Source organism: Aulonocara sp. 'chitande type north' Nkhata Bay, linkage group LG11 (assembly GCF_057382095.1).
Source record: "Aulonocara sp. 'chitande type north' Nkhata Bay isolate Kocher_YH1m ecotype deep benthic linkage group LG11, A_spYH_male_GT1.1, whole genome shotgun sequence".
In the NCBI taxonomy this organism is placed as follows: domain Eukaryota; kingdom Metazoa; phylum Chordata; class Actinopteri; order Cichliformes; family Cichlidae; genus Aulonocara; species Aulonocara sp. 'chitande type north' Nkhata Bay.
This window is the reverse complement of record NC_141354.1, coordinates 17,381,857-17,403,941: the sequence shown is the minus strand read 5'-3', so window position 1 is coordinate 17,403,941 and position 22,085 is coordinate 17,381,857. Positions and strand designations below refer to the sequence as shown.

Sequence of the window (22,085 nt, the reverse complement as noted above, 5' to 3'; positions counted from 1 at the left end):
AAGACATTAAAGCTTGCAGAAAAGAAGGCTGCAATTAAGAAACTAGGCGCATGCTGGAGTTGTCTCGAGGTTCATGACAATGGGTCATACTGCAAACCCGCTTATCTGTGCAAAAACCCAGGCTGCAAAGAAGCACGCGCTGCGGAGCACCATTACTACCTATGCCCTAATGCTGAGGTGAGGAAGGGGAGTGCAGCAGGGAGGCAAAACAGATCTGATCCAGAGGGAGGAAAGGTCAGCAGGAAATGTACGGAGGATCAGGAGGAGTTCCTCAGAAAACTGTCACCTGAACTGGCAAGAGAATGCAGGGATGCGTTTTCAAACACTGCATCTAGGGCATGCAGCACCACCAAGGAGAAGCCAAGCCTCCTGTTTGAAGGTGGGCTTCGAGAGCTGCCAGTAATCATGATGCTCCTTGAGGTCACAGCTAATGCTGGGCAAAAGATTGGGACATTAATTGACCTGGCTTCTGACACCAACTATATAACCCACAGAGCTGCAAGCAGTCTTAACCTAAGAAGTGAAGAAATCACTCTGGTTGTTCATGGAGTAGGGGAAATGAAAACGCACGTGAGAACAAGGCGGTATCTTTTGAAGATCCGAGTCAGAACGCCTAGAGGCACCCTTAGGTCACACCAACTGGTCTGCTATGGACTCGACAGCATAGCAGAAGTCCACAAACATGTCACACCGAGTCAGCTACAAAGGTTCTTTCCGGATATACCACTCAACGATCTTGTAAGACCGAAAGACATTCACCTGCTTATAAGTCATAAAGAAGGTCGGCTAGCGCCTCAGAGGAGCAGAGTCATCGGTGACCTTGTGTTATGGGATGGGCCACTCGGAAAGACAGTTGGGGGAACTCACCCTGAGCTCTTCGAGGAGCTTACTGTCTCTGCCCACATGTCCAAGACACACTTTGCCAGGTCAATGAGAGCAGCAGCTGTCAAGTATGAGGAGCTCATTGGCGAGGCCTCGGACCAGTCTTCAACAAGGAAGCATGTTCCTGCTAAGCTTCAGAGGTCAAGTACCTCAACCACCAGTCGAGGATTCTTAGAGTGGTGGAAGTGGGATAGTATTGGTGCTGCATGTGAGCCAAAGTGTGGGGGTTGTCGTTGCGGAAATTGCCAGCCAGGTGGGAAAGAAATGACACTGGCCGAGGAGAGAGAGCTTGAAATAATAAGAGAAGGACTCACCTATGTCACGGGTGATGGCCACAGCGACGAGCCACACTGGCATACCAGATACCCTTGGGCTGAAGATCCAACATCCTTACCAGATAACAAAAAAGGAGTTGAAAACACATTCCTCCGGACAGAGAAGCAATTGGCCAAGGAGCCTGAATGGAAAGCTGCTTATGCCGCCCAGGTGCATGACATGGTGGAGCGTGGAGCCGCAGTCAAGTTGTCCAAGGATATGATCAGTAACTGGGATGGGCCAGTGTGGTACGTGAGCCACCTCATTGCTCCGAATCCCCACTCTGTTACAACTCCAGTGAGGCTTGTGTGGAATAGCAGCCAGAGGTTTAGAGGTGTGAGCTTGAACGACCTGCTAATAAAGGGTCCAGATGTCCTCAACCAGATTCGAGCAGTTCTCCTCAGATTCAGGGGCGGAGTGTACGGAGCCCTTGGTGACATAAAAAAGATGTACAATTCAGTTTGGTTAGAAGACAAAGAGATGCATCTGCATAGGTTCCTCTGGCGGGACTCTGAGGATGACGAGCTAGAGGAATATGCCATCACAAGGGTGAACATTGGAGATAAACCGGCAGGATGCATTGCACAGCTGGCAATGCGTGAAACTGCCAGCCTTTCTACCTTTTCCCACCTCAAGGAGGAACGTCGTGTACTCCAGCAAGACAGCTATGTCGACGACATCCTTACCTCTCACAATGACATGAACCAACTAAAAGTCATTACGGAGAACATTGAGCAGATCCTAAAGGCTGGAGGATTTGAGCTGAAACCTTGGGTCTTGTCTGGTCAAAGTGGGAGGAGGAAGCGCAATGACGAGGGTGAGAAAACAAGAATGAAAACCATTGTCCTACCAAACCAAATGCGTGACGAAGAAAACAAAGCTCTTGGTCTGGGTTACATAGTGGAAGAAGACAAGCTTCATGTCATGGTAGCAATCAACTTCTCCAAGAGGAAGAAAAAGATGCGAGTTGGCCAAGACCTTGCCCAGGAGCAGATTAAGACCCACACGCCAAACCCACTGACGTGAAGAGAGCTTCTCAGCCAAGTGTCAGGGTTGTATGACCCAGTCGGTTTGGTCACTCCTGCAAAGCAAAAAGGAGCAATCTTAGTTCGCAGGGCATTCCAAGAGACAAAAGTAGAAAGCTGCTTGGTCAAGGACACTTGGGATATGGCGCTCTCAGATGCCCTGAGGGAGGACGCCATTAGGCTTTTTGAGGAGTATGCCCAGCTCAGCAAAGTCACATTTGCAAGGGCGCTAACTCCCCCGTGCTTCACCGAAGAACCCTGGGCAATTACTTTCTCCGATGGAAGTGAGCAAGCCTATGGGGCAGTGTTGTACTTAAGGTGGAATTCAGATCAGGGCACAATCATCAGGTTGGTGGAGTCCAAAGCTAAGTTAACTCCATTGGACCACAAAGGGGATGTTGTCAAAGCAGAGCTGTGTGGGGCAGTGTTTGGCTCACGCCTAAAGAAATACTTTGAGGCGCAAAGCCGGATTCAGGTTGAGAGGTGGTATCACTTTGTCGATAGCCAAACCGTCATTGGGGCAATACAGCGGGAGAGCTATGGGTACCAGACCTTTTTTGCAAATAGGATTGGAGAAATACAGAGCAGCACAAGGATTCAAGATTGGTGGTGGGTTCCTGGCCTTCAGAACATTGCGGATGTAGTTACAAGAGGAGCTAGTCCCAGGGATCTAGATGAAGACTCAGAATGGCAAAATGGTCCAAAGTTCTTGAGTTTGCCAGTGTGCGAGTGGCCAGTCAGGTCAGCTAAAGAGTTAGCCGCCACTGCCAAAGAAAACGTCAATAAGCTGCAAAGAAAGGCGTTTGTCGCTGCCTTGACAAGGGCCGAGATAAAAGGGCAAGAAGAAAAGCGAAGTCGGGCTGCTGAGGCCCAGGGAGAGCAGCGAAGGCCACCTGCGGGGTCAGTCATCAAGAACCTTGTAGATGTCAAGCGGTTCAGTGACCTAACTCGATTAGTTAGATCAGTTGCTTGGACTTGGAGAGCAGCTAGAAAGTTTCTTGGGGGACATCCAGCTGCTAATGACCCAAAGTGGGAGGCAGTCCCGTTGGTAGGAGTAATTTCGGTGAAGGAACGTGAAGATGCCCTAAGAGACATCTTCCTTGCAGCACAAGACAGCGCTGTCTTCCCAAGCACTACTACAGATAGACTGGTTGTATACAAAGACCCAAGCTCTGGGCTCTTTGTTTGTGGCGGCCGAGTGCAAGCTTTTAAGAAAGACCAGGTTAGTGTTCCCATCTTGGCTTATGATGCTTGGATCTCTACACTGTTGGCTCGGGAGGCCCACAATGAGAGTCATGAGGGAGTTGCTGGGACCCTGCTCAGAATGAGGAAGAAAGCGTGGGTCATAAGAGGGAGAAGGATTGCTCAAAAAGTTGTGGATGGTTGTGTGGTTTGCCGGAAAGCAAAAGCACAGAGTTGCCGGCAAATAATGGGCGACTTACCTCCGGAAAGAACTCAACCTGCTTTACCTTTTGAGTTCACAACAGTGGATCTCTTTGGACCCTACCAAGTGAAGGATGACATCAAGAAAAGAGTCATGATAAAGGGGGGTTGTATTCTGTTGTATGGCCAGCAGAGCGGTTCACACGGAGTTAGTAAATTCCTTGTCGACTGAAGGCTTCTTAATGGCTTACCAGAGATTTACAGCAATTAGAGGACATCCAAGAAAGATCTGGTCAGACCCAGGTACTAATTTCGTAGGAGCAAAGTCTGTCTTGAAGGAACTTTACGGATTCTTGGAAAGTCAGAATAAGTTTGTCTTGGAGGAGACTGCAGCAAAGAATGGAACAGAGTGGATGTGGAAAGTAAATCCGGCTGATTCCCCACATAGAAATGGAGCTGCTGAGGCTGCTGTGCGCATTGTGAAGAGAGCACTCCAGAGTCTTGGAAGGGAGTCTGGGCTAAGTTACAGTGAGTTCCAGACAGCTCTTCATGTGGCAGCTAACCTTGCAAATGAGCGCCCGATTGATGCCAGAGTACAGAGTCGGGAAGGTTGCATTCATTACGTCACACCCAACAGTCTTTTGCTTGGTCGAGCATCTCAAAGTGGGGACTTCAAGATGTTTGACTTTTCCGTTTACCCCTATAAGAGACTTCAAGCAATCCAGGCAGACGTGAGCAAGTTTTGGAGGTCCTGGAGCCAACTTGCTGGCCCTAATTTGTTTGTAAGGAGCAAGTAGCACACTGCACACAGAAATGTCACTGTTGGAGATGTCGTCTGGTTAAGTGATCAGAATGCGCTGAGAGGGCACTTCAAAATGGGCATAGTTGTCAGCACTAATCCAGACAAAAAGGGTATTGTGAGGGACGTCAATGTCCGGGTATGCCCAAGTTACAGTGGTTCTGTGGCTAAGTCCTTGAGGGCGGAGGACTTAAGCTCTAGTTCAAGAGGAGCGACTCCAGTGGCTCAAGCTACCATCCTTCATAGAGACGTCAGACGTCTAGTTGTTCTGTTACCTGTGGAGGAGCAAAATGGGACCAAGTCGTCAGTGTCATGCTTAAATGGGATGAGTTAAACTGCGGTTTGCTTGTGAACTTGGCGATCTCCTGTGTTCCAAGGGAAGATCGAGTGGGAGGTGTCAAGTCAAACCGAGTAGGAGGTGGAGAGCCCTGAGGAAAAAAAGTAAACGTGACAGACTGGAGGGCGGAACTAATCTTGTGTCTGGGTTTCTGTCGGGAAGGAAAAAGAAGGCGAACTGGGGAGCAACAGGAAGTTGCCACTTTCGGGAAAAGCCCAGCATAATTCTTTCAATAAGTTGTTGCCAACATGAATATTGTGTGGAACTGAAGTATCTACAAAGCCAGGGAGGCAGCCGGTAAGGGAATGGTTGCTGACTATGGTAAAAGACTTTGAAGCGAGTTGCTAAAGAATCGCGGCTGCCGCTAGCTTACGTAGCATTAGCACTGTGCCGTGAGTTGGTCGCCTGTTTACGAGCGGCACCATTGTTTATTGTTGGTCTGCATATGGAAGACTGTTAATGCTTGCATAAGAGAAGCTGGTTATAAATACTATTGTTATTGCTCAAGTTCTAATGCAGATTGATTATTTAATTTAGCACTTTAATAGAAAGCAGTATTTCTCAAGGTGTATGTACAATTGCTAGTGAATTACATAATTTGAGCATTTAAAAATACTCAAGTAAATATTGTACTACAAAGCTTGCGCACTGCATTGATGTGTTTAAAAAAGAAAATGTGTTTGGGATTGTTTACAATATTTGCAGATGTGTGATAACAAACATAATTTGTATTTTGGTTTTTTGGTTTGTATTTAAAGGTTTTTCACCTATGGCTGACTGTGGCTGAAAAGAAGATTAAAGAAAAGGAAAACAAAAGATCTGCCTGGTCATTGAGTGAAACCCAGTTAAACACCTGTGGTAGATGCATCAATCCCTTTCAAGCGGGGAAGCTGCACAAACTTAGAGAGCTTGACACTGGGTGTCGTAAAAGGGGCTACGCATCGATAGTAGAAACATTGATCGGCAACCCGCTGATTGGTCGGCGAAAATGTCGAAGGGGCGTGCTCGGTATTTTCCGGCAGCAGAGCAAGAACTCATGAGTGAGGGATTTCAGGAGTTTCAGAGTTTAATTAAAACGCAAGAGAACACTGCAAAGGCTGCAAAAGCAAGGAGAGAGGGCTGGCAGAAAGTTGCTGACAAATCAAACTCGTAGGTAATTTAATAATAATAATAATAATGGATTGGATTTATATAGCGCTTTCCAAGGCACCCAAAGCGCTTTACGATACCACTATTCATTCACTCCCACATTCACACACTGGTGGAGGCAGCTACGGTTGTAGCCAGGCTGCCATATCGCGCCATCGGCCCCTCTGGCCAACACCAGTAGGCGGTAGGGTAGATCTATCATATGACACTATATTGTCCAATATCATATGGCATTATATTATATTATAATATGTTATATTATATCCCCTTTCACATTAGAGCCACAACAGGACCCACAAGAACATGGGAACAAGTAAAAGTGGAATACAGGAGTATTCTACAGAATGGTAATATTTATCTCTTAGATTGCTTTGCGTCTCTTGGCAAGGTAATACTGGCCTGTAATACACTGTTAGTTTGTTCATAACAGCAACCAAGAAAAGGGCAGAGGAAAAAAAGACAGGTGGTGGTCCTGCACCCCCTCGTCAACAAGTTGGTTAAGTAAATAATACCCTCACGGGAAAATCGATATCTCTCTATGAGCACACTGTCGCGCTGAGCTAAAGGATCCTGTCTATCCTGCAATATACGCTGAATTCTGAGGACTCTCCTTATCAATCTTGCACCTTCCGCAATGGGTTGGTCGCGTATACAGACAGGACATGGCTGCGACAGGCTTCCCAAATCCACCTTCGCTTTTATAGCCGTGGTCTCTCATCTTGATTACACGAAGTAATTTACAATTACTACTCTGAAATATGATGTAATAATCACATACATGTAATAGAATGTTAATAGTTCATTTCCCTTTTTTAGGAAATGACCTGTATGTATCTGTGTGACATCAATAAAAGGATCAAGTGCTGCATTATCTTTAGTTACATTGATGTTATTTATTTATGGTGAAACAGTGGTAAAATATCGCTGTTGCTTTCGTATAAATGAAGCGGACGTACCTGCTCCCGAGCAGGTTTACGCTTACGGCTCTGTTGCTATGACAGCAAGTCCCGGATGAGCTTCGGGGAACCGAACGATCCAGGATCACGCGAAATCATCAACAATCTAATCCAGCTGACTTACTTAGCGAGGTACGAAGAACAGGCCCCTGAAAAGAATTTGAATCAAAACAATGGAATTTGAATGAAAACAATGGAGGTTTAAAACAAACAACAGAATTAGAATGAAAACGACGGAATTAACATGAAAACGACGGAATTTTAATGAAAACAACAGAATTTGAGAACAAACAATGGAATTTGTATAAAAAGAGTAGAATTAGAATTAAAACAAAAGAATTTGAATGAAAACGGAATTTGAATGAAAACAACGGAATTTGAATGAAAACAACGGAATTTGAATGAAAACAATGGAAGTTTAAAACAAACAACGGAATTAGAATGAAAACAATGGAATTTGAATGAAAACAAAAGAATCTTGAAGAAAATATAACCTGATCAAACATTATTCAGCTTTAGATATTGTTCAGCTTTAAAGTTACTGTGCAACTGTGTAATAAAAATGTGCTCACGACTTTGGCCTTGAGAGCGATAAGAAGCGATCGCCTCATCCTGCAGGTGCAAGATATCTGCAAGCGAAGAGACTAGAACACCCAAGGCCGATTTCCTTTTATGGAGTTGTTTTTTCTGCTAATGCAGCACTTTCCTCACAACCCCCTCCTGTAAGTTTTAGAGAATATATACCCATCCTCACAGCAAATATTAGGAATCTCTTGATGTGAGCTGTGTTGAGAGGTTGTCTCTGTCTCAATAAAAGTTCACTGATTCCCCATCTGCAGCAGGTGTCCGGTTGTCTTCATTCTCCGCCAGCCTGGTTAAGTCAATTCCTCCTTAACATCTAAAAGAACCTATTTAATGAAGGAAGACGGGTTCACTTTGTGTTTAATATTATTCTATTGCTGTTGTTGTTTTTTTTGTATCCTTCAATTGGCGTCACGGAACAGGATCCGCTCCAGGTCAACTGGAACGGATGGGAGGACATCGGCCGTGGTCTGAGTGAACGGAGTTTGGACAAAAGCTGTGTGCACACAAAAACAAGGTAAGCAGACCTTTTATTTCTGCTATATTGAACATTATAAAAATACTTAGTGTCCAAACTCCTAGTAATTCATAACCAAAATTGTCTGGCTTACTTAAGGCTTGTTGAGAATCAGACAAGTGAATAAGAGATAAGTGAATAAGAAATAAGTGAATAAGTGAATAAAGATAAGAGTGAACTGAGGTCTGACCACGGTTGCAGCCGACGGGTTGCTCTCCGGTGTCGGATATATACCTCAGTGCAGGTCTGGGACCTTGAAAGGGTTTATTAGTAACGCCTTTCTAAACAAATTAAAAGGTTAAAGGCCTTGAGAATATTTTTTAGTAATATTCTCTAAACTACAGAAGGGTTAGGAAGGCCCAGAGGACTTTATTAGAAAAGATCCTCTAAAACTTAAAAAGGAGAAGTACTGGTTGGAGTCCAAAGGAGGGGTCCCTTTGATCAATAGGAGAAAACGGATCTCTTCTTAAAACCCCGATGATTTTAGTGTTTTAAATGTTTTGATGTTCTGTTTGATATTGGACACACATAAATACACGCTGAATGCTTGCTGTGGAACACTGGGCAGGACAGTTTGGTTCTCCGTTGTTCACAGATTACACAATTAAAGGAACTAGGTTCCTCTTTTGGTTAAAATAATACACCACACATAGAATTTTTTTTTACACATTTATTACATACATAAGGAGGGTAATGAGTGACTGCAGGTAATGTATGAAGTGTGAATGAGACGTGTGAACAAGGTGACAACCAACTAGCACCCCTATCAGGAAGCTCTAGGCAAGGCTACCCGCCAGACCCCGGTTTGGTAGAAGCTTGGTAACACCTGAAGGGATATTTCAGTGCTGACTCACCTTTAAAGCAGCGCCCCAGCTGTTAGTGCCTAACAGAGGCAGAAACCCAGCTGGCCCAAATTCTCCTTTAAAATCAATAAAAGAACACTCCTCCATTGACAGTAAAATGGATGGAGAATTAGATCGAGAAACTAATGATGATGGTTGGGGTCCCGGTGTTATTCTTAGCACATTGGGAGAACAATTAACATGTGTTGAGACAGTCATCAACTCCACACACCAGCCTAAAGAAGCAAAAAAGCAGAAAGAGTCATTGAGGAAAACAGCTGAAAGGTTAATGAAAGAAAAGGGAAAGGACGAGGGGAGTAGTGGTAACTGGGGAATAATTTGGCAGAATAAGGCTATGCAGGCAAAAGAGAAAGAGGAAGAAGCCAACTCAGCAGCGGTTACTTTTACAACAGATCAATTACAGTGGTACATGATGTCTGATGAGGCAGCTCCCCATGTGTCACTGGCCTTACATCCTGGACACCAGGCTAAGGAGCTGGGTGGAATGGTTAAACGTTCCCTTGCGGCCACTGACTGGACACCTACAAAACTCCCACAGGTTTTGTTTTCTCCATCTACCAAGACATACCAAATTTTAAATGATTGCTTTAATTCCTCAACACTGCAACATGGAGTGGTCAGCGGGTCACATGGAAGAGAACACACAGACCACTGTGATGCTGCGCCTTTACTCGACTCTCTTCCAGATTGTTTGTGGTCCCTTGGACCCACAGATGTAGGTTTAGTTGATGTGGAGCCAGTCTCTTTTCAACTGTCATCTGCTACCCCTTTGTGGCAGCCTCAGTACCCACACAGACCGGAGGCTGAGGCTGGGATTGCAGAAACAATTTCTGGTTTGGTCACTGCCGGTGTCTTGGAGCCCTCTCATGCCTGGTTCACCTGCATTGACTTGGCTAATGCCTTTTTCTGCCTCCCACTTCGTGAGTCACTGCGTGACATTTTCTCATTTACATTTAGAGGCCGACAATGGCGTTACACTCGCTTACCACAGGGATTTGCCCTCTCCCCAGGACTGTTTAATCAGTGTTTGAAAGAACTTTTACAAACCAGCCCACTACCATCTGACTGTATGTTAATACAATATGTGGATGACCTTTTGCTGTCTGCCCCCACGGCTGACATCTGTTTGGAGGCCACCAGAGTGGTACTTCACCACCTGGCCAACACAGGTTTTAAAGTGAGCAAAAACAAACTACAGATTGCAAGAAAACAGGTTTCTTTTCTAGGCCGCATGGTCTCACAGTCCGGTATTTCCTTGTCCCCAGAACACAGGAACTCCATTTTGCACCATCCAAAACCTCTAACTGTAAAAGACATGTTGTCATTTTTGGGCCTGACTGGTTACAGCAGGACCTATGTCCCAGACTATGTTGGCCTTACTTCCCCTTTGCGCGTTTTGGTAAATGAACAAGGCATGAGAAACCTCTCTGCTCGCCTCTCATGGACTACAGAAACAGAACAGGCGTTTATAAAGTTAAAACAACAGCTTTCTGTCGCCTCTGACCTTGCTGTGCCAGATTATGCTTTGCCTTTTCATCTTGATGTTTCTGGAACTGGAACCCATATCAATGGTATCCTGTTCCAGAAAAAAGGGGGAGAGAGAAAAGTGTTGACATATGTAAGCGTAATGCTTGACAACACTGAAAAACGCCACCCACCGTGCACACAACACGTTTCTGGACTTGCAAAAATCATTCAGAAAACAGCACACATAGTGATGAACCACCCACTAAAAATTTTGACATCACACAGTGTGGTGGCCTACGTCTCCTCACAGGCCTTCACACTCACTTCACTCAGGCAGAGACGCCTCAGTACCATTTTGGAAGCACCACACATCACCTACTCACATGAAGGCATAAACATGGCTGATCACATGGGATCAGGGGAACCACATATGTGTGAAGAGGTTGTGCAGGTACAGGAGAAAATCAGGCCAGATTTGCAGGCAGAACCTCTAATGGATGCAGAAAAAGATTGGTTCACAGATGGATGTTGTTTCAGAACTGAAAGTGGAATGTTGAAGGCTGCATGGGCAATAGTGGAACAGACAGACATGAGATGGAAAACAGTGAAAGCAGAGCAGTTGACAGGACAACAGTCTGCACAGAGAGCTGAACTGAGAGCGGTGATTGAAGCCTTAAGGATGGGAAAGGGACAGAAAGTGAATATATACAGTGATTCAGCTTATGCTGTGGGAGCAGTGCATGTGGAGCTCAAGCAGTGGCTAAGAGCTGGTTTTTTGACAGCCAGCGGAAAGCCTATTAAACATGAGATAGAAATGAGGGAATTAGCGGAAGCACTGTTGTTACCTGTTAAGGTGGCAGTGGTAAAATGCAAAGGACACAGTGCCGGATTGAACTTAGTGGCATTAGGTAACAAACAGGCCGACTTAGTAGCTAAGCAGACAGCTGGTTACTTACCCTCCCTGATTATGGTAATGGACCCAGAAGCCACACCCCCTCCAGAAAGACCACCCATACAACTAGGCCTAGCCACAATCAGAGAGTTACAGGACAAAGCCAGCCCCCAGGAAAAATCATTATGGGTAACAAGAGGGGCCACAAACACAGATGTTTGGCGTGGCCCAGATGGAAGGCCCATTCTACCGCCAGGGGTCAGACAGACAGCAATGGAAGAGGCACATGGAGTGGGGCATGTGGGACCTGCACAAATGATGAGGAACTTAGCCGCCTGGTGGCACCCTTATCTAAAAGACATGACAAAATACATGGTTAAAACCTGTAAGGAGTGCAACCAATTTGGAATCAAGCCCGCCTTCAAGCCAATAGCAGGGTACTTCCCCATCCCACTTTGCCCAGGGAAAGAAATAATCATTGATTACACAGACATGGTGGACAGAGTAGGTAGTTACAGGTACCTGCTGGTGGCTGTGGATGCATTTTCAGGTTGGCCAGAAGCCTGGCCGACAGCAAGTGAAAACAGTAGAACTGTGGTGAAGTGTCTGATTAATCATTATATACCACAGCATGGGTTTCCCGAGGTCATAAGGTCGGACAATGGTTCACACTTCAGGAACCACGATCTGCAGAGGGTTGAAGCCGCATTAGGTTTGAAACACAAGTTTGGCTCAGTTTACCACCCCCAATCCCAGGGGAAAGTGGAAAGGATGAATCAAACTCTAAAAACTAAATTGGCTAAAATCTGTGCACAGACCAAATTAGATTGGGTTAAGGCATTGCCTCTTGCATTAATGTCCATAAGATGCTCAGTAAATCAAACCTCTGGTTACACTCCATTTGAGTTGGAGCATGGCAGGCCTTTTCCTGGCCCCTCCTCTCGCCTGTTAATGTCGGATGAAGCTGATTCAGACCTCGATCCGAGGACATATTATAACATGCTCCGCAGTTTTGTTGCCCAGTATTCCTCACAGGTCGCTGAAAGAAACCAGCAAGAGCTGAAAGAGGCGGCTACACCTGGAATGGACTACGTCCTCCTGAAAGTCACAAAGAGAAAGTGGGCTGAGCCTCGCTGGACAGGCCCTTACCGCATAACAGAGCGGACCTCCCACGCTGTCAGGCTCGAAGGGAAAGGTGACACCTGGTTTCATTACACACAGTGCGCTGCTGCCACCGAACCAGGAAGAACCTTGAGAGAGGTGCAGAAGGACCTGTCAGAAGGAGCTGCAACAGCATCACCAACCACTTGAGGGAGCCAAAGCTCAACCTACAAGCCGGCTGGTTACAAAAGGGGGTGTTCTTCATACTGAACTAAACATTTTTATTTTTCTATTTTTAACATCTTTTATGACTTTGCTTTTATATTGGCTTGAGTTTTTAAGATTTACATTTTACATTGCAATAGTTTTAACTGCTGAAAGCTCATTTAAAGTTGTGTCACTGATACTTTTTGTTGCTCTTTAACTCCTCGCCAACGGATGATGAAAACTCTGATCGTGAGGGTGACGAACATTATCGTCTTTCTCTTGTTTAAATGCTTCTAGAATGGTTGTTTCTCTGTGGTGTTTTGTATTAGGCTTGTTATTAATTGTTTCCCTCACCCACTTCCTCTTGAAGGATATATCTGGTTGAACTGTGTCTGGTCGGGTTGTGAGGGTTAAGCGATGTTCTCAGGGTCTCCGGACTTAAGCCTGAGCGAATGTGTACTCCCACCACTGGATATAAATTGTTTTATTCCACACCCCTTCCTCACTTTTTAACATATTCACTTTTGAATGTCCTTAGCAGTTACCGTTCTGTGTTTATTTTACGGTTGATTTATTCTTTCACATTTTCACGTTTATATCTCTCATTATTATAGTATACTCTGTACTCTCCACATTTTTATCATTACTTATGCTTTTTGGTTGCTAGGTTACAGGAACTGTTAATTTTGTGTCACTACCCTGGTTGCACTGACTCGTTGTATCCTTGGTTGCAGGACAGCTGTTACTGCTTTCGTCGGGAACCGAGACTGCTTGCAGCCGACCCCTGGGCAGGGTGGTGCCTGGACTCTTTTCTCCTCATCTGCAATGACAGATAAAGACAAATGATAAGACCCGAGGAGTTTTTCGAGCCAGGCTTCGACACGTCTCTGTGTTCCTTTGAATGTTACTTATTTTTGTGTGTTGACCCATTTAAGATGGGTCAAAAGGGGGATTTGAAGAAAATATAACCTGATCAAACATTATTCAGCTTTAGATATTGTTCAGCTTTAAAGTTACTGTGCAACTGTGTAATAAAAATGTGCTCACGACTTTGGCCTTGAGAGCGATAAGAAGCGATCGCCTCATCCTGCAGGTGCAAGATATCTGCAAGCGAAGAGACTAGAACACCCAAGGCCGATTTCCTTTTATGGAGTTGTTTTTTCTGCTAATGCAGCACTTTCCTCACAACCCCCTCCTGTAAGTTTTAGAGAATATATACCCATCCTCACAGCAAATATTAGGAATCTCTTGATGTGAGCTGTGTTGAGAGGTTGTCTCTGTCTCAATAAAAGTTCACTGATTCCCCATCTGCAGCAGGTGTCCGGTTGTCTTCATTCTCCGCCAGCCTGGTTAAGTCAATTCCTCCTTAACATCTAAAAGAACCTATTTAATGAAGGAAGACGGGTTCACTTTGTGTTTAATATTATTCTATTGCTGTTGTTGTTTTTTTGTATCCTTCAATCTGAATGAAAAGAACAGAATTAGAATGAAATAAAAAGAATTTGAATCAAAACAACGGAAATTGAATGAAAACAACAGAATTTGAATGAAAACAATGGAAATTTAAAACAAACAACAGAATTAGAATGAAAATAACGGAATTTGAATGAAAACAACAGAAATGGAATGTACAGAACAGAGTTTGAATGAAAACAGCAGAATTAGAATGAACAGAACAGAATTTGAATCAAAACAACGGAATTTGAATGAACAGAAAAGAATTTGAATCAAAACAATGGAATTTGAATGAAAACAACAGAATTTGAATGAAAACAATGGAAGTTTAAAACAAACAACAGAATTAGAATGAAAACAACGAAATTTGAATGAAAACAACAGAATTAGAATGTACAGAACAGAATTTGAATCAAAACAATGGAATTTGAATGAAAACAATGGAGGTTTAAAACAAACAACAGAATTAGAATGAAAACAACGGAATAAAAATGAAAATGATGGAATTTGAATGAAAACAAAAGAATTAAAGTGAAAATGATGGAATTTGAATGAAAACAACAGAATTTGAGAACAAACAATGGAATGTGAATAAAAAGAATAGAATTAGAATGAAAACAAAAACATTTGAATGAAAACGGAATTTCAATGAAAAGAATGGAATTAGAATGAAATGAATACAATTTGAATGAAAACAACGGAATTAGAATGAACAGAACAGAATTGAATCAAAACAATGGAATTTGAATGAAAACAAAAGAATTTGAATGAAAACAACGGAATTAGAATGAAAACAACGGAATTTGAATGAAAACAATGGAATTAGAATGTACAGAACAGAGTTTGAATGAAAACAACGGAATTAGAATGAACAGAACAGAATTGAATCAAAACAATGGAATTTGAATGAAAACAAAAGAATTTGAATGAAAACAACAGAATTTGAATGAAAACAACAGAATTTGAATTAAAACAACGGAATTAGAATGTGCAGAACAGAGTTTGAATGAAAACAACGGAATTAGAATGAACAGAAATGAATTTGAATGAAAACAATGGAATTTTAAAACAAACAACAGAATTAGAATGAAAACAACGGAATTTGAAAGAAAAGAACAGAAATTGAATGAAAACAATGGAATTTGAATGAAAACAATGGAGGTTTAAAACAAACAACAGAATTAGAATGAAAACAACGGAATTAACATGAAAACGACGGAATTTTAATGAAAACAACAGAATTTGAGAACAAACAATGGAATTTGTATAAAAAGAGTAGAATTAGAATTAAAACAAAAGAATTTGAATGAAAACGGAATTTGAATGAAAACAACGGAATTTGAATGAAAACAACGGAATTTGAATGAAAACAATGGAAGTTTAAAACAAACAACGGAATTAGAATGAAAACAATGGAATTTGAATGAAAACAAAAGAATCTGAATGAAAAGAACAGAATTAGAATGAAATAAAAAGAATTTGAATCAAAACAACGGAAATTGAATGAAAACAACAGAATTTGAATGAAAACAATGGAAATTTAAAACAAACAACAGAATTAGAATGAAAATAACGGAATTTGAATGAAAACAACAGAAATGGAATGTACAGAACAGAGTTTGAATGAAAACAGCAGAATTAGAATGAACAGAACAGAATTTGAATCAAAACAACGGAATTTGAATGAACAGAAAAGAATTTGAATCAAAACAATGGAATTTGAATGAAAACGGTCCGTGTACTTTTCGGTATTTGAAGTTTTGTTTCAGAAACCAAAACGAAAAAACGATATTTAAAAGAATTTTCATTTTTTAAATTTTTGATAAAGAATAAAATGGGCGAAAATAACTTGTTTTTTCATTCGGTGGTAACAAATAGCCGTCATACACTTAAAATTAGACGTGCTTTTTTGGATTTCTTCGTGATTCAAATAATGAAAGTATACTAGCGCAAAAACAAAAAAATAGACGCATTTTCAATGTCTGAAACGGGAAGTACTTCTTCTGCGCGTTTTTTTATGGCGCGCGCACACCGTCCCCCACACAAGAGATCGACGGCCTTAAAGTTACACTGGAATAAACAGAGGATGGACCATTACGTTGTTTTTAGGAAAACTAAGAGAGTGACACTCCGGGACGAAGACATGACTGCAGAAAAACTGGGTCGCATCTTTCAGGTAGATATGTAAACTTCGCAAACTTTGCTTTCAGCAGTTTTTTTATGAACGTTATTGTTCTTCCTTACTGCGGAACGGCTAACGTTAACATTTGGTGATTTCATGTAGGCCTACTTTTACTAATACTATGTCTAGCCGTCTTCATTGTGCTAATATGTGAATTGTGCACATGTGCTAATGTGTAAATAGTTATTCATTGACTTTTACCGGCTACTAGCTAATAAGTAAGCCTTTAGAGCCTATTAACCGTGTGCACAGGAGTAACATGTTAGCAGAGCAACGTGATTTACGGAAACTTTTCTTAAACAGGTATCCGCGCATACTCTGTACATCACGGATGATTCAAACGTGGCTATGTTCCCCGGTGCGGTCTCTGGTGTTTTCAGCGCATTAGACCTTACACCCAGAGGTCACTATGAAGTCCACGGAGAAGACATGGAGTCAATTCCAACAGCAGGTTCCAGCGGGCAGCGTTTTGCATTTATGCGAGCACCAGCTGTGGCAGCGTCTGCACCTTCACGTTCACAGCAGGCTACTTCAAGTTCCCCTATGTCCTCCAAAACATTTCAGAGGTAGGATGAGTCTGTGTTCTTGAATATTAAATTACAGAACAGGCAAAATAAAAAGAAACATAAGGTGCATGGATAGTTGAATTGTTAAGAATAGCAAAGCTGTTTTAGTACAATTTGCCTATAGCAATCACTGAATGGATTTGTGGCCTGCTGTCTTTTACAAGATATGTAAAATTATTATGTTTTGTTTTACAGATCAGTGTACTTTGCAGATGTAGTTGGTGGGAGGTTGATTCCCAATAGAATGGTGGTTGTACGATTCCTGGAGTCTGAGGCTACGCTTCAAGGGATAGTAGGAAAAGTGCAAGATGCCATTGGTAATTACAACCCAATAATTTTGACAGATGCACAGGGCAATGCAATTCTGGAGTCGGAGGGCACAACAGGTGAGCCATAATATTACAGCTAAAGCCCATATCTTATGGAGAGACATGTCTTACCAGACTCTTTGTAATATTTATTGGGTAATATGGTATTGGCTTCTAAACAGGTTTCTTTGGTTTTGTTTTTCATCTGTAGGGTCACAGTACTGGAGACAAAATGCACGAAAAATTCTTGCTGTGCCTGAACAAGACTTTAATTGCCTCCAGGGAACAAAGAGGAAGAAACTGAGGTATGTGAATAAATATGTATATACTATAGGATGAACATCAATATAGAAGAATTAATTTGATTTAAATCCTATAATAGCAGTAAGACATCACTACATAAATCATCATCTATCAGTAAGTGATGTGATGTTTCTTTAAGCCAGTAAGTAGCTTTGACATCTGATTATCCATTTTTATTTGTAGCAGCCGTAAAGATGATGACAGTGCCAGTTTGGGAGAAGTGAGTGACAAAATAGAAGAGTTGGTGTTGGCATCTCAAAGTCTGCCAGCTGTCACAGCAGCAATCAAAGAGCTCACTGATCTTGCAGTTGCCCAGAAAGTCACAACCCCCAAGCTGCAGACACTCAAGGAGGGATTTAGCTGCGTGGTTTGTATGAGTATGTTCAAATGTTGCTTAGTAAATACATTACATCTACACTAACATTTTAATTACAATTAAAACAATGTCAAACCACATTCAATCATTACTTTGGACAAACATTTTTTTACCAAACATAGGCTCTTTATTCAGCAGTGTCCATTTAAATACTTAGGCACAGACAATCAAGATGCAGGTCTACTGTAACATAACATTCAAAAGTTTACATGCACATTTAATTTGGGTTCTCCTTGCAATCTTGACTATGAAAGTATAGCTTTTCAAATTGATTACAATGTCAGTATGGGTGACGGTACACTGTTCACAGTAATGTAAAACTAAAAAGTTCACATTTAAAATGGGACTGTAGTTGCATATATTGAATCAAGTACCTGTAACTTTTTCATTTTTCTTGCTTGCTAATTGAGAAAATGTACTGATTTTGCCCCTCATCAATTATAGACAAAAATATAGACAGGGACTTTCTCAGAACAGCGTGAACAAGAGGAATTACAGAATAACCAAAAATATTCTGCATGCTGTCTGTAAATTTATGTCAAGACTGACTTTGAACCTATAGTTTGAACTAAATTCAACATAAATGGATAACAGTCTCACTTATCTGATTTACTTTTGCAGACATCATTGAGGATCCAGTGTTCTCACTGTGCTGCAGAAGCATTATTGGCTGCAAGACATGTGTGGAACAGTGGCAAGAGACATCACAGCACTGTGCAAAATGCAGGGAGAGTAACAACGGAGTTCTACAAATTACTGGTCTAACAGCTGCATTTTCTGTATTGAAATCTTTTTTTGCAGAGGAGTAATGTAGTGTGTACACACAAATGTTTACAGTCAGTTGATTTTTTTTTTTGTCTGTTCTGTACAGTTTACAGATGCAGTGGTTCATACATTTCTCTGAGTTATGTTTATGAGACAGAGCAGAGCTTCTTTGTATGGCATAAAGTCACCATTTACGGCTCTAAAAAACAAATGTGAAATATCAGGATATTTTTCTGCAAAATGACTCTCTGTTCTAAGTTTGTCCTGTTCGGTTGTGAAGGGATCAACTCCAAAAGTCGAATATTCTTTGAGTGCAGATCCCAAGTGCTGCCTGTAAAGGTCTGCTGCTTCAAGTGCATTTGGCAAGAGCTCTGGAGAAATTCTTCTTTTACACCCATGTTCTGCAAAGTGATTTGGTATGCCTTTTCCTGTAAAAAATAGAGGAGGTGTTTAAATGTTCATTATCAGGGTTGTAAGCAATCTGACTTTTTTTTTTTTTTTTTTTTACCTGGGATTCTATGAGCATTCCATGATTCTACCACACTTGCAAGACCAATGTTACACAGCTGACAGGTTAGATTGGACACACAGTATCGCACAAGGTTATCCTCCATATCTATCTCCTCCTGGTCCATCAGCTGGAGTAGGGCAGTTTTTAGTGGGTAGTTGACACGGTTGTTGATTTCAGGCCAAATCCTTTCAACTGTGTGGTTCTAAAAGAGTTAAAAGAAACATGTCTTAAATGTACGTAGTAGTACACGTAATAGTATAAGAATTTCAGCTGATGTTAATGGTACTTAAATCTTACTCTTGTGGATGAGGTCTGTAAATAAGGCAGTCTCTCCTGATTGAAGCGATGATGTGACAGCATCTCTTGCATGAACAGTGTTAAATAAAATTCCTTTCCATGGTCTACTCGCACCTGGTCCCACATACCATAGGTGATCACTGCAGGTCTGGTACAGGAAAAATAAAGAACATTTATTAACTATTTTGCTTTAAGACCAGCAAAGGTGTTATTATTTTGAATGTATTCATTCATGTTTTTTTTGGGTAATATTTTAGTTGTAGTAGGACAACATATATTTCTTAAGTTTCTTTGCAATGTCACTGTCATGCTCAGACTTTAGATGTATGTCAGAACAATTGAAAGATATGTGGAAATCCAAGAACCTTGTTCCATTCATAAATGAACACTGATTAATTGCAATAAAGTAGTTAAATGATTCATGTGCAATTCCATTTTATTTATTTTTACATTAATAGAAAATGTTGATCAAAATGTTTGGTAAGTTCTTAATATATTATATTCAGGAACATAACCAGACCCATCTGTTGCATGTCTAATTTAAATTCAAATATTGTAAATTTGGGTGCAGCTCATGTCCAATATGACTAACATGTCCATCAAAACACTTAAGATGAAATAAATGGTTTGAGAGGTTGTATTACCTGAAAACATATTCATAGATGCTCAAGTTGTTTTTGATTGGCATTGTGGAATGACTCACAATCTTTTTACTGAATCCATCTACAGCTAAAACATGGGTGACTCCAAACATTACAAGTTTCTCGTTTTGGTCCAGGTGAACCTTGTGCCCCATGCATTCAGCATGGTACGGTGTGGGATTAAGATTCCGAGCTCCCTTACAAAAAAATCACAAAAATAAATGACAGCTGACTGGATAAAGGCAGATTTGATCATATGTTTGAGGAAGAGTCAAGTAACTGTTAAAGCAGGGCGTACATCTGTTAAACAGAATTAGGCCCTACCATTACATGATGTATATCACAAATATGACAAAGAACATTGGAATACAGTTCTAGTGGAAGATTAAATAACATAGGCTACCTGGCGTCTTGCTTCATGATAAGGTTGATGCACCTCTCTTAAAATTGACCCAATTCGTCCCTCTGCAGCATGTACCCCTTTTGTGGACAGATAGCCCTTCATCATTTTGCGGCCATATGTTGGGCCCACCTGTTTAAAATAAAAGATCATGCTACTACTAGAACAACAAATGTAAAGTAGCTTATTCTGAAAGCAAATGTGTAAAGCTAAAGTATTGTGCTAATTAACTGTACAAATACCAGTGAGAGACATCTTTAAAATAACTAACGTTACCCACCACCCGCAAGACGCTAAAACGCGCGGGCGCGCGCACACAGTCTAGACTAACCCCCTTACAACCCAGTTAAGACAACCATACACAGTCATAAGGTGAAGGAAGAAAGTACCTTACCTCATTTATAGCTTGTGTCACCTCAAGCTCCAACCGTGTGTCCGAGAGTCGACAGCTAGTGATTTGCTCAGCACAAAACTTTCTAACATTTCTCGCAGAAAATCCTCTCACTTCCCCGTGTTCATATGACAGACGCTCTGATATAATTTCCGATGACAGGCCTTGTTTTGCCATCTCCATGATCACGTCTGAGTATTTTTCCAACGTCATGATGTCCACACTACAGTGTTTGCCATAAGTTTGCGCATCACTTGTACAGGTTGTTGACCTACTAAAACTTCCGGTTCAGACAAAATAAATAAAGGGCCCTTTCTCGTTCTTTTTTCTTGGGTTTTTCGTTTCTGATGTGCGAAAGGACAAAATGAAAAAAACAATTGTTTTACGTTTTTCATTTTAGCTTTTTAAGTTGAGAATTAAATAAGTGTCTCATTTTCTTTTTTAAATTATACTTTCTGAAACGAAACTTCAAATACCGAAAAGTACACGGACCGAAAACAACAGAATTTGAATGAAAACAATGGAAGTTTAAAACAAACAACAGAATTAGAATGAAAACAACGAAATTTGAATGAAAACAACAGAATTAGAATGTACAGAACAGAATTTGAATCAAAACAATGGAATTTGAATGAAAACAATGGAGGTTTAAAACAAACAACAGAATTAGAATGAAAACAACGGAATAAAAATGAAAATGATGGAATTTGAATGAAAACAAAAGAATTAAAGTGAAAATGATGGAATTTGAATGAAAACAACAGAATTTGAGAACAAACAATGGAATGTGAATAAAAAGAATAGAATTAGAATGAAAACAAAAACATTTGAATGAAAACGGAATTTCAATGAAAAGAATGGAATTAGAATGAAATGAATACAATTTGAATGAAAACAACGGAATTAGAATGAACAGAACAGAATTGAATCAAAACAATGGAATTTGAATGAAAACAAAAGAATTTGAATGAAAACAACGGAATTAGAATGAAAACAACGGAATTTGAATGAAAACAATGGAATTAGAATGTACAGAACAGAGTTTGAATGAAAACAACGGAATTAGAATGAACAGAACAGAATTGAATCAAAACAATGGAATTTGAATGAAAACAAAAGAATTTGAATGAAAACAACAGAATTTGAATGAAAACAACAGAATTTGAATTAAAACAACGGAATTAGAATGTGCAGAACAGAGTTTGAATGAAAACAACGGAATTAGAATGAACAGAAATGAATTTGAATGAAAACAATGGAATTTTAAAACAAACAACAGAATTAGAATGAAAACAACGGAATTTGAAAGAAAAGAACAGAAATTGAATGAAAACAATGGAATTTGAATGAAAACAATGGAGGTTTAAAACAAACAACAGAATTAGAATGAAAACAACGGAATTAACATGAAAACG

At 41.0% G+C, this 22,085-nt stretch overlaps 2 protein-coding genes across 2 annotated transcripts; one reads left to right on the top strand and one right to left on the bottom strand.

Annotated features, from left to right (window-relative positions):
• Nucleotides 1-15,760: 15,760 nt before the first annotated feature.
• On the top strand, nt 15,761-19,389 carry LOC147318744 (uncharacterized). The gene is made up of 6 exons (XM_086310819.1): nt 15,761-16,106; nt 16,416-16,678; nt 16,874-17,064; nt 17,198-17,291; nt 17,473-17,666; nt 18,287-19,389. The coding sequence occupies exons 1-6, from the start codon at nt 15,909-15,911 to the stop codon at nt 18,472-18,474; spliced, it is 1,128 nt and encodes a 375-aa protein (XP_086166945.1). The 5' UTR covers nt 15,761-15,908; the 3' UTR covers nt 18,475-19,389.
• Nucleotides 16,423-21,163, bottom strand: LOC147318743 (uncharacterized). Its single transcript, XM_086310818.1, has 6 exons — nt 20,674-21,163; nt 20,283-20,411; nt 19,883-20,076; nt 19,239-19,386; nt 18,939-19,143; nt 16,423-18,858 (listed from the first exon to the last, which is right to left on the bottom strand). Exons 1-6 carry the CDS (start codon nt 20,881-20,883, stop codon nt 18,554-18,556), a joined length of 1,191 nt encoding a protein of 396 aa, XP_086166944.1. The 5' UTR covers nt 20,884-21,163; the 3' UTR covers nt 16,423-18,553.
• Between the last annotated feature and the right edge of the window lie 922 nt (nt 21,164-22,085).

Coding starts and splice junctions, on each gene's coding strand:
- LOC147318743 (XM_086310818.1), bottom strand. CDS start 20,883: ATGACGTTGGAAAAATACTCAGACGTGATCATGGAGATGGCAAAACAA. Junction 19,387..19,882: donor ATCTATGAATATGTTTTCAG/GTAATACAACCT, acceptor TTCCTGTACCAG/ACCTGCAGTGATCACCTATG. Junction 19,144..19,238: donor TACAGACCTCATCCACAAGA/GTAAGATTTAAG, acceptor TAACTCTTTTAG/AACCACACAGTTGAAAGGAT.
- LOC147318744 (XM_086310819.1), top strand. CDS start 15,909: ATGTCTGAAACGGGAAGTACTTCTTCTGCGCGTTTTTTTATGGCGCGC. Junction 17,292..17,472: donor ACAAAGAGGAAGAAACTGAG/GTATGTGAATAA, acceptor TTTTATTTGTAG/CAGCCGTAAAGATGATGACA. Junction 17,667..18,286: donor TAGCTGCGTGGTTTGTATGA/GTATGTTCAAAT, acceptor TTACTTTTGCAG/ACATCATTGAGGATCCAGTG.